The sequence below is a fragment of the Artemia franciscana genome, chromosome 7 (genome assembly GCF_032884065.1).
Source record: "Artemia franciscana chromosome 7, ASM3288406v1, whole genome shotgun sequence".
Taxonomy (NCBI): domain Eukaryota; kingdom Metazoa; phylum Arthropoda; class Branchiopoda; order Anostraca; family Artemiidae; genus Artemia; species Artemia franciscana.
The window spans coordinates 4,006,315-4,018,973 of NC_088869.1; the positions used below are offsets into that span (position 1 = coordinate 4,006,315).

A 12,659-nucleotide genomic window follows, 5' to 3' on the forward strand; every position below is an offset into this window, starting at 1 on the left:
TTCGGGAAGTCTTGTTACTTGTGTCTTTAAAAAGGGCAAAAACCCAAAGGTTTGTGAATCGTACAGACCAATTACTATTTGCTCTACAATTGGTAATCTTTTTAAAAAGCTGATCTTCCAAGAAATAAACAAAAACTGCAACCTTGGGGACAAAAAAATTTTGAATTTCGCAAAGGCTTGGGTGTGCAAAACGCACACGCAAATTTTTTGGCTATTTTGACCGCTATAGGAGGCTGAAAAAGAACCTGTATTTGTGTGCAATCGACATTTCAAAGGTGTTCAATTCCATTATCCATTTACATGCTCTATCTTCTCTATTGAGAAGTGGAATAAACCGTTTTCTCTGCCGTCTCTTATAGAATTGGTATGGGCAAATCCGTCACTGTTCGGAATAGTGTGAAACAAGGCTCTGTGCTTAGTCCAGCTCTTTTCAATAATCCTATTAGAACCGTTACTAAGAATATTCCTCCATTTCTAATTGAGCCCTATGTTGAAGTCAGGCATCTCTATTACGCAGATGATATCCTTCTATTATCATATGATCTCCAGGCTCTCCAAAATACAATTCATACAGTTTGTTATGGTCTTAATGAGATTGGGCTTTAAGTCATCCCCTCTGAAACTAAGCATCTCTTCTACGGTTCGACTTTACAACCTTCCTTTACTATCAATGTTGGCCCAGAAGCTATTTCTGCATCGTCCTCTCTGAATTATTTAGGTCTCCCGTTTGGATTAAATGTTGAAAATACTAAAGTACTCGTTATCTCGGCATTGAAAGAAAAGCTTAGAAAATTGTATTGACTACTTTTTTCGAGAAGCCAGTTTCGCAAAATATCCCTGGGCAGACTTTCCAGCGTCTTTTTTTTGCACCGCATGTCTTTTTCTTGGTCCCTTTGTGGATTTTTTCCACCATTTCTGAGCGGAAGAAAATTAAATCATTATTCTTCCGTTTTTTTGCAAATATTTTTTCGAGAAGATAGGGCGTTTTCAATGTTTCCAAAATGGACCAGCTTGTAGATAGGCTCCACAAGCGTCGAGAAAATATTGTTGACTTTCCACTAAATTGTTTAGCTTCATTGTAGTGCGAAAGTAGCTGAGATGTTGTTTTTTTTATGAGTTTTTTCTTGTTTATTGTTTCCGTTTTATTTTATTTTGCTTTATTTTTGCATTCCTGTAAGTGCATTTTATGTATGTAAAAAGGGTTTAAATGTCACTCTTGCAAAGGTTTTACATATAAAATTTCAAAATTTTTAGAACTCATGATTTGTTTTTTAATTTAGGTACTAAACAATTTCGTTGATTGTTAAAATTTAAGAATGCTATCGAAAAATTTTCCTGGGGAAATTGTTGGTGGAAAACTTTTTGTGGAGGGGGGGGGGGTCCATGCTAAAATAGATTATCAAATGTGTTAGAGTAATTACCTCTAACACATTGTAGTAATTTTTGTCTTTTTGGTGTCTAGGTCGAAAAATGTATGCCAAAACCTTCTGATATTCAAAGAAGAAAGCAGAGAGTTCCACCCACACCCAAAAGAACGAAACCAGACTTTGATGATGACGACGATGAATTCCTAGCACCCAAGCCTAAAGCCAAAAGAGCTGTTGACCCAATAGATTACACTCAAAAGTTTGTCAAAGAACGTCTTTCTCCGCATGTGGCGGCCGAAATGGTGATCAAGGCCATGGTGGGTTCCCTTTTTTTATAGATTTTCACGCGATTTTAATATGTGGCCTTGCTTCCTGACCCCCCCCCCCCTCTCTCTCTCTCTCTCTCTCTCTCTCTCTCTCTCTCTCTCTCTCTCTCTCTCTCTCTCTCTGTCCTTTCCTCTCTCTCTCTCTCTCTCTCTCCTCTCTCTCTCTCTCTCTCTCTCTCTCTCTCTCTCTCTCTCTCTCTCTCTCTCCTCTCTACTCCCTCCTCTCTCGCACCTCTTTCTTCCCCTTCTACTCCCTCCTATTTTTCCCCTTCTCTCTCTTCTTTTGACTCTCTACTTCTTTTTTGTCTCCTCCTCCCCCCCTCGCTTTCTCTCTTCTCTTTCTTATTTTCCCTGCGTTTAGTTTCTTCTTTTTACTGCATTTTTAAGAAGTCATCTATAAAGGAAACTATTGGTTTTAAAACTAAATCTGTTAGAATCGTCGAGTATAACCGTCCAAGTCTGTTTATTAATCTTCTTGCCAGACCTTCTGTTTAATTTAGACTACGAAGATACTCAGAAGTGTTTAATTGAATCTATAAGAATGGAAAATATTCCATTAAGTGTTTTTTTAACATTATTTTTAAGTTGAGTTGATCTAGGTTATGGCTGGGAAACTGAGGCCTTAGGGGGATAAGGGTCTTAAGCCTCCCCTATACTCTCTCCTTACTCAAATATGTTTCCCAACGAGAATTCACGCATTTTGTTTGACATGCTTCTATTAATTCTCTTTAATCCCTGTAGCTTGCTTTCTTTCTAGTTTCCTGAAAAGAAGTTGTACTTTAAGATCAGTTTGGTGTGCTAAAATCGTCTAATAAACATTTACAGATTTACTTTTATAATTTTTTTTCATTCGCTTCAGGTGGTTCAAATTTGTTTTTGACATAGTATCTCTGTGAAGGTTTTAATAAAATTAATTCGGAATAACTTATTTGAAAAAGTTGCTTTCCATCCCTTGAGATGGGAACAGCTGCCATGCGACAAAACAAATTTTGTAGCAGAAAATGAAAATGGGAAAAATAAGCACCCTTAATCTAAGAGGCTTAATTATTACTAATCCCCAGAAAAATAAGCATATTTTACATTCAGATTTATTTCTTAATCTTAATATAAAAGGTATCAAGAGTTCCATTGTCATCCAGGTTACTATCGAAGCTATTACATCGTTGAATGAAAACAAAACACCATTAATTTTTTTGTTTAATGTGGGAGTCCCATTAACAGTCAAAGTAGCATTAGTATTGCTGTTACATCAATAAGTAAAAACAAAAGAACGAATGTGAAATTTTGATTAGGAATTATAATTTAAAAATTGTATTTAATCTGAGTGTTAAAGCCACATTAACCTGGCAGTTACGTACATTGTCAAAAGAAAAGAAAAAAAATACACGAACAAATATGAAATACCAATGGGGAATTTTTGTGTTGAAATCACGTAAAGTGTGGTTCTTGATTCCAGATAAGAATGAAAAAACCGAATGAAAAAATAAATCCCCCCCCTTCTATCTCTCATTCCCTCCCTCTCTCCCTTCTATAATTTTGAACGACCTTCAACATATTCATCTGCTGTTAGCTATTACCCGGTTATGCTCCATAACCTGTTGTGTGACAAATTATCATATTAGAATCTTTACTTAGCAAGAGAAAATGCGCCTTTTACGGTTTTATTCTATGGATTTGATCGGTTTTCGATAGCTAAGACTCCAAAATGATGCTGAAAATCTACATCATCCCGAATCTCAAATCTTAATAGCTTTATAAACATACGTTTTAGAAGCTGCAATAAAAAAAAACTGAATAGACAGAAAGTAAAAAAGAAAATGTAAGTGCCCGCAGCATTTTCCCAGCTATTTCTAGTCAAATGCAGTTAATAAAATTTTTTTTTATCTAGTTTTATCATTTCAATTCCTCGCTATTTGCAGACTTGCCATTTATAGCTTTCTATAGGTGAGATTCCTCTATTCAAAAAAAAAAGAAAAAAAAAGTCCGTGCTAAAAATTATCTCATTATCACAGTGTTTTCTCTAGTCGCACCTTTACTCGGTTTTCTATCTATTTTTTTTTTTTTTTTTTAGTTTGTTTTTTCAATATTCTCTTTGGTAAGGGGATACGCAATTTCAAGCGGCTATAGTTTTTTATATGCATATAACTTTTTGGCAGACTTATCTAAAACTTATGAATGAATGTGTTTAATACCCATCAATGGAAAAACAGATGGAGTACAAAAAAGAAAAAAAAAAAAGCACAAGTTCTGAATTTTGTAATTTTCTTCTCCTTGAGGACATGTTGAAATATTTTCAAACTTCTCACCGTACAGATTGCTATAGGATATACGTCTGAACACTTTTCTTGTCGCCCTTTAAGGATTAACTCTTCTAAGATAATCCTATGTATCTGAACCTAGCATTAGTCGTTGTGACCACTCATGTCTAGAGTTTGATCCCGTTCAATATGCTAATATTTACCCTAATAGCATTCGGCAACTTCTTTCAATGACCAAATCCATTCTTTTTGTCCCTTCTGGTTTGTTTAGTCAAATATCTCAAATAAATTCAAACTTGACGATTTTGTGTAGATGTAAGTTTTATCCCTGTTATAGTGCCAAGAGTCTAAGTTCCGAGCTCTGAAATATGATATAATTACTAATAGTCAAACGAAAAAAAAAAAAACAAAGCGAAGCGAACACAATTTTGAGAAGACATGAGGGAAGAACTTTTGCCCCCTTCCACCAACTATAAACGTCGAAGTTTCTTTACCCCAAACCAAAAAATTCTTCTTGAAAAATTTACTTAGATCCTCTCAGCCGTGTAACAAAATAAGGTATACTGACCAGCTAAGTTCAAAATTCGCTGAATTTCAATGTAGCATACTGAATACGTGATTCCTGTAATTAGAAATCATCGCTTGCCTTCAGCCATAAAAAAGGGGGAAACCTCTACTCCCTCTTTTGTGATTTTTGGGATCATTATCACACTTCACGTTCCTTTGTTGCCTCTTCGGATACTCTCAGGTATCTGTTGTGTAAACACACGTGATTAGCTGGGAGTTACCGGCAGTTGGCAATTATAGAAAGTATCATTATCATGTCTATAAGTTTTATATGTAATCCTATTAGGGCTCTTGGACTTTATGAGACTTGACAACACGTCAATCGGCTTAACAATCTGTTTCCCATGTTCCGCTCCTAATCGCTTACTCAATCTTTCGTTTTTTTTTATTTATTTACTATTTTTATTTATTTTTTTTTTTTTTGCTTAAGAATATTATTGTAAGAGTATATTCATGTTTAGGGTATATTAGTGTTGGATAGATTCCAGATTTATTATTATATCCTGCAGATCATTTATTTAGTATTTACGTATTCAATAGTATTTAAATAAAAAACACATTTTCTTATATTAGAGTAAAGAGTGGCATTAAACTTAAAATAAACATGGATTATTCTGTATATGAGAGAGCTGTCTCCTCCTGGACCCCCGTCCTTAAGCTAAAGATTGTCTTTTTATCCCGGTTCTCTAAGAATGACTGTCCAAACAATAGAGCCGATTATCAAGTATTTTTAAATTACTATAAAACTTTAGCGTAAAGAGTGGGGTGTCGCGAAAAGGGCATCCCCCTCATATGCGGAATAATTTCCGTTCGTTTTAAGTTTTAATGCCGTTCTTTACTTTCGTTTGAGAAAACCACGGAATATTTGATCTATACAAAGATAATATTCCTTTCCCCAGCTGATGAAAAGAGATTTATCTCTCCGGTTTTTTTCTGAGTATGAGTTCCTTTTTGTTTTATATTGCCCGTTGAGAGTACTTCAAATTGAAGCCACAGATATCTTGTCAGCTAAATCAATTGTTTTTTCACCTTTTTATTCTTAATGAAAATCTCAAGACTCCATAGCCTGAGATCTTTTGATTGTCTTACTCGTTCATCTCTTTTTTTTTTTTGTTTTTTTCCTCATAATAATTTGAATAATTGTTTTAATTAACCTAGAAATTAGATGCTTTACAAAAAAAAACACAAAAAAAACGGTTAAAATTGTGCGTTTCTGAAATGAAATTAAAAATGAAACCGTTATTATACTTAGTTGCACATTATATTGTTGCCTAATTGTATCTTTGCCTAATGTCTAAGCTTTGTGCTTTCTATTCTTTATGTGATATTGCCGTGGTTAATGTAGGTTAATGTAATCCCACCACATCATCTTAGTTGGTTCTTTTTTGTCCTGTCTTAAGTAAATCCTGTTACATCCTTAGTAAGAATGTTTTATTTAAAAGTGCGGCGATGCAAAGGCTATTATAGCGATAAAGGTTAGTGAAGTATGAAGCTCTCTTTTGGAATAAACTTTTCCCCATTTGATAGTTGATCAGAAAATAACTTACCTCATATCCTCCTGTGCCTGTAGAGGTACCTAGGGCAGCGCCAAGGAGGCTCCAGACTGGTATGTATGGCGAAGGGTGCTCTTGGGACGACCTCTCCTTCTTGATCCTGCAGATTGTCACTGCAGGATTGTCTTGGGAGTTCTAAGGTCCTCCATTTTCGAGATATAATAAAAAAACGTTTCTTTTTTGTAAAGATTAACTACCGAAATTTACTTCTTCATCTAATTATTTCTAATGTTTGTTTTTCATTTATTCGAATTCGAATTACGTGTCTCCACATTTTTTTTCCAGTTACCCATTCTCCTGAACGAGAACAAACGTTATCTTGTTTTATTGTTATTAAAATCTCTTTCGTTTAGGTACGGCTTCCAGATTCAATGCCGCCCCATTTTAGTTCTTCATATACACCAATTGCTGCAGCTGGAACAGAGGGTCAAATTCATCATGTTGCAAGACTTCTTGCCGCGCAACTCACTGCCGCTGGTCTTGGAATAGATCCTCCTAAAGATACAGATAAGGTATGTTTTGTGTTCTAACTAAAGAAGCGCCTATATTAAAAGAGAAAATTAAGAATATACGGTAGTTAAAACAAAACCTTGCGATGGTGTACTGGATAAAGTTGCTTTAAATCCTGATAGAAGGTTGTCAGGTTCAATCCCACGTGTAGCAAGGATTTTTAAAACATGGGAATTATACAAGTATTTTCAAGCATTTTGTTAATAAGTCCCTACATTAATACAGTAAAAAAAAAAGTAGTTAAAACAAATGCTCAAACATCTGGAATGTTCTCCACTTTTGTTTTTTTGTTGATTTTTTTTTCTCATAGTTTTTCTAGGTCGGAAGAGGGTATTCAGGCATGTCCTAGGGACAATCCTGCCCTTTTAATAGGTTTCTGCTGTTTTAATGTCCGAAGCACAGTTTAATGCAGCATTGGCTCCTACGCGCTTCGACGGGACTTCATTCGGAAAAAGCTTTAAAAAAAGCAATTTACGGTCTCACAAAGAGAAGAAGACTCGAAGAAATCGGCCATGTACTCTTTTATCGTATCGGGGGAAACTCCTTTAGCAAGATTTTTCTGTACAAAGCACAGAATAGGATTGTAGAAAAGCTCATCTTCGCACCAATTACCAGTTCCCATTTTCTCTAGATTGAAGGTTCACTTGCGAGAGAAGTAAGGGAAGCGTTGGAGGCTGCCAACAAAGTATTGTCATACTTTACTTTCGAAGGTTTTCAAAACACTTAGGTATTCTATGAAACCAAAATGACGCAATAACCTTTGGAAGGGTTATAGGTTGGGGGGGGGGATCATTGACAAAACTCCTGTTTGTAGTAATTTCTAATCGTTATCTTTCCGTTGTCTAATCCGTTATCTTTTATGTTTGACGTAATCATTCAATGTTATTTCTCTTCGTTTTGGGTCTTATTTATTCATGAATAGTGATTTCTCTTCGTTTTACGTTTGCATTATTATTTAACCTTATTTCTGTTCTTTCTTTGATTTTTTTTTTTTTTTTTTTTTTTTTTTTTTTTTTTTTTTTTTTTTTTTGTAGAGACATTGGGCTTGAGGTGGAATTCTACAACTTGGATTTGTGAACCACTTCAATAACTTGAGTTTCCTCGTTTTTATTATATGCTAGCTGTTGGGGCCACCCCAACACCTAGTTGGTGGGGGCGCTTCGCACCCCCCCCCCCCAAGCCCCCCCGCGCGTGTAAGTCGTTACGTGCCATATTAGTTATGCGCCATTGTAGTTGTGTCCCTGTGTCCCACCTGGGAATATAGATAAATATATATATATGTTTTTAACTACGTAAAACTTGCGAATATGCAACATTCTTCGCTGTCCCATTGTCTGTGCATATAAATAGATTGTCAGGTTTACCGACTCTTGAAAATGCAACATATAATTGTCCATGGGAAAACAATCCGTATTCAGATCTATACCTCATGATTCTAATGATTGCCCTTGAGCTTTGTTGATGGTGATTGCTAATCGACCATTCCCTGTGTCCCGGTCGTCATTTGCGTCCCGGTGTCCCAGTCTGTAATTTCTCTTTGAGTGTCCCGGTCGTCATTTATATTCCTTGTGTCCCGGTGTCCCGGTCGTAATTTGTGTCCCGGTGTCCCGGTCTGTATATACATTCGTTTTTGAATTGGTCTTTTTTTTAGTTTTTAGTTTTTTACCTTTTTTTAGTTTTTTTAGTTATACCTCATGATTCTAATGATTGCCCTTGAGCTTTGTTGATGGTGATTGCTAATCGAACATTCCCTATGTCCCCGTCGTCATTTATATATCCCCCTGTGCCCCCCGGCGTCCCCTTTGTAGTTGTGTCCCTGTGTCCAGGTTGTCATTTATATTCCCTGTGTCCCGGTCGTCATTTGTGTCCCGGTGTCCCGGTCTGTATATGCATTCGTTTTTGAATTGGTATATGATGAAATAAATTTTTGTGTTTTTCCCCTTTTTTTCTTTTTAGTTTTTTTTTGGTTTTTACTTTTTTTAATTTTCTTAGTTTTTTTTCTTTTTTCTTTTTAGTTTTTTTTGTAGTTTTTACCTTTTTAGTTTTTTATTTTTATTTTTTTAGCTTTGGTTTTCTCCTTTATTTTACAGTTTTTTTCCTTTTTTAATTTTTTTTTCTTTTTTAGTTTTTTTAGTTTTTTAGCTTTTTTAGTTTTTTTATTAGTCTTTAGTTTTTTTCTTTTTAGTTTTTTTTGTAGTTTTTACCTTTTTTTTAGTTTTTTTTTTTACTTATGTCCTGGTCGTCATTTATACTCCCTGTGTCCCGCTCGTCATTTGTGTCCCGGTGCTTTGTTGATGGTGATTGCTAATCGAACATTCCTTGTGTCCCGGTCGCTTTCTCTTTGAGTGTCCCGGTCGTCATTTATGTTCCCTATGTCCCGGTGTCCCGGTCGTCATTTGTGTCCCGATGTCCCGGTCGGTAATTTCGTCAGTCGAAAACACGACGTCAGTCGACGCACAAACATGACGTCACTTGACACACAGACAACTTATTTTTATATATATAGATGAGAATGAAGAAAAGAAAGCTATTATTGCTGATGGTAAAGGATAGTTTGAAGCTTTTATAACATCTGAACGCCCTATTGTAAGCCAGATTAAACAATAGAATATGGCATAAAAATGAGTAAATTTCTTAAACTGTAAACTAATTAAAAATTATATGGAAGGTGGTTATTATTATTATTAGTATTGTGTTTTTGTTTTAAATCTACTTATATTTTATTAAGTGGAGTATTAAGTGGGTACACAAAAACTTCAAGAGACACATCAAAATTTATTTATATGCATTTTTGTTATGTTTTTACAAATCGGACAAGCATTTCGGGGGGGAGGCTCCACCTCCTGGATGGGGGTGGAGTGACTCCCTTGTATGGGATGCTATGTTTTTCTGTTTTATGTTTGTACTTATCAGGTGTCATGTGTCCCGCCCTAGGCTATTTTATCGATGCTGTGTTGGTATTGGCGGTTATTCGTGGATGTGGATAATCTTTTAATGCTGTTGTCCCCTTCAAATACACGTTTTCTGTAATATCAATAAAGGAAGAAGCTGTTTTCCTTTTTCGGATTCCTTTGAATCTCCCTTTCCGTGTCTATTTTTTTTTATATTTACGATCCCTTCTACTAAATGTAAAACTAAAGTTATATAATAGTGAAAGAGCGTGTTTCTTTGGTAAGCTATGATCCAAGGAATGACACCTAAATCCAACTATTTGATCTCTTGAAAATAATATTTCACAATATTTCTACTGCCGTGCTATTTGTGCTTTCAAGTTGAAAGGTGATATTCTGGTCTCTCAAAGCTTATATGAGATTTCTTTGTCTCTCCAGGGGCCCTCTTATGTAGTATTAGGCTATTTTGTTTCTATCTGATCCTCTTGCATCCCTACTTATTTCGTTCCTTGATCAGCTTTTTGAATTATATAAGCCTACGAAACCCCTTTTCAACGTTTCGAAATACAAAAATTCGAAATACAGAAAAATAAATTAAGTCTGTCGGGTTTGATTTCAAAGACATTTCTTTCGTGATGAATTACAGAATTTTAAGTTTCTGCTTTTTAATCAGGGATTTATAATATAATAATGAGCTGAGGCTATTATGATGCAAAAAAATGAATTCAGAACACGCTAATTCTCATTAAATAAAAGACGGTTTTAGATGTCTAAAAACCGCTTTCGGTTCGAATTTAAGTTTAGCTTTTAGCTTTGGACTTTTTATCCTATTAAGAAAGAGAGTTAATTATAGTGATTAAATTAAAGCCAGAAAATATTATCATAAGAAACATGCATATTAGAGAAATAAAAAACAATTACAGAGTAAACCCATTAAAGTAAAATCCTTATTGATTATAAAACTTCTGATGCCCCTCTACGTCTCTATATACATGGCCCTATATATACGTCACTATTCGTATAGTGACGTATTCACGTTGTTAAAAAAGGGAGCTCCAATGCACTATACTAAGTCTAAAAGGCCGTTAACTTACCCTTGAAAATTATCAGATACCCCCTCCAATGGCCAATTAGGCGTGTGTCCCGTGCCAGGAACCAAAGTGCCGAAGAAGTTTAATTTTGTGCTTTTTATTTTTTGTTTCACTTTTTACTTTAGAACTTGGACATATGGGAGGAAGACGATGATGATATGAAGTCAACAGTTAGCTCATTTATTGAGGTTGATAGCAAGAAATCTAGTCTAAGTCATCTAGTGCCTGCTGGTGGAATTCCTCAAGCACCGTCGAAAACCTTAAAATCTATGAAGGTATGCCTTTGAAAGTAATGATGACATATCTTTTGAAAGATTTAGAAGCTCAAGTAAAACGATTCGAGATGCTTCACTATATTCGTAGAATTTCAAAAAATTAGCGTTTTCCGAAAACACAAAATAATATGTGATTTCGTTCAATTGAAAAATAAAGCACTTTTCGATTTTCTGTTTTTTTTTTTTACTGTCGAAAAAATAAAGCATTTTAGTATCTAATTTGAATTCGCTTAATTTGGTGCGACTTATACGTTATTATTCTGTAGATAAACCTGAAGTTGCTAGGACTTTTCGACCAGTGCTAGGACTATAGATTAAATTTGAGCAAGTTTTGTAGATACATTTAGAATCGGCTGCGAAGCAATAGTTAAGTTTGTTTTAAGTTTCAATCTCGCTCTTTATTGTCTTCAGAAAATCTTACTGTTTCAAAGTTAATATTTGCCTTTTTTTAAATACAGACAGACATTTTTAGTTCACTTCACAAAAAGAAAAATAATAATACAGCCACATATATATAAAAAAAAAAACTAAACATGAATATAAAAGACATAAATTGTGTGGGCGGTTGCATCTTCTAACCAGGCACCTTCTGTACTTTAGGTTTATACACAGTATGCCTGACAAAAAAAAGTATTTGTCTAACTTGAGTGATGGTGCAAAAGGGATCGACTTGAGTTTTGTTAAAATATGGTAATAAATATAGACCTACTGCCCTCGGAATTTCCTCCCTAATATTTGTTCAACTGTGTCATACAGAAAAGAATCCCTAAGGGTATGTTATCACCGGGATCACTGAGAAGGCGCAGAATTCCAGAAATCTATTATTTATGAAGTTTCTTGCTTTCGTAACAGAAATTGTAGATGGAATTGCTTGCTCTAGCATAAGGTTCAATCATTTAGCATATACTATCCGAACGACTTAGCAAGAAGGGCTACTTTTTATTATTATTATCAGGAGAGGTGGACCCACTATCAACGGGTCGAAGCTCTGGCCTTCAAGGTCCATTGCCTCTACACCCCAAAAAACTAGCTCTATTTATGGTTAGGGTACCAATGGATACCTCCCCACCCTTACCATGTATCTTGTCAGCTGTCGGATTTCTTCTTCTCTTACTATGTCCTCCACCTTAACGATAACATTATGAAATATCTCAAGTCGGTGTCTAATCCTAGCTGGACAGTGTTCGATCTGATAATTTCTTGTTTCCACAGTGACCATCTCGCATTTTTGGTATAATGGGGATACAACCCTCCATCCTCGGGAAAGATGTTTCCCGAAATTTTTAATTCCTGTTATGGCTTCTCTCACTATTCTCGTCTTTAACCTTTTCAGTCGTAGAAAATATTTAGTCTATGTGGTGTTGATTTTTGGAGTAATCTCTTCGTTTCCTTATACCCCACCTTCCTATGCTATTCTGTTCCGCTCTCTCATTCCTCCAACCCCCCACTGCCGCCTTCCAGCAACTCTGAGAAATTGGGATGAAAGGGTCTGGATCATAATATCAATGATGTCCCAGCCTTAGCTGCCCACTCTGCTATCTCATTACCCTTTATTCTAGAGGACCCTGGGACCCACATCAGGTTAATTTGGTTTCCTTTTGATGCCAAGCTATTCAGGGCTTCGTAGCACTCCAATTCTCTATTTTGCCGGCTGTTTACATTCTGAAGAGCCTTTAGGCATGCTTGATTGTCAGTTAAGATACATATATCTTTTCCTGTACTTCCCATTTCCAACAGTCTTCCAGCTGCCCTTTCTATTCCAAACATTTCAGCCTGAAAAACTGTAACAAATTTTCCCAGGTGATAACTGATTACCTCCTT

General features: G+C 35.5%; 1 protein-coding gene across 1 annotated transcript in view; it reads left to right on the forward strand.

Moving 5' to 3' along the window:
* The window catches only part of LOC136028746 (symplekin-like), a 110,869-nt gene that overhangs the window by 30,869 nt on the left and 67,341 nt on the right, over window positions 1–12,659 (forward strand). The window contains exons 6-8 of the mRNA XM_065706630.1: window positions 1,463–1,684; window positions 6,425–6,583; window positions 10,689–10,838. Coding sequence (XP_065562702.1) covers window positions 1,463–1,684; window positions 6,425–6,583; window positions 10,689–10,838 — 531 coding nt within the window. The remainder of the gene's footprint in view (window positions 1–1,462; window positions 1,685–6,424; window positions 6,584–10,688; window positions 10,839–12,659) is intronic.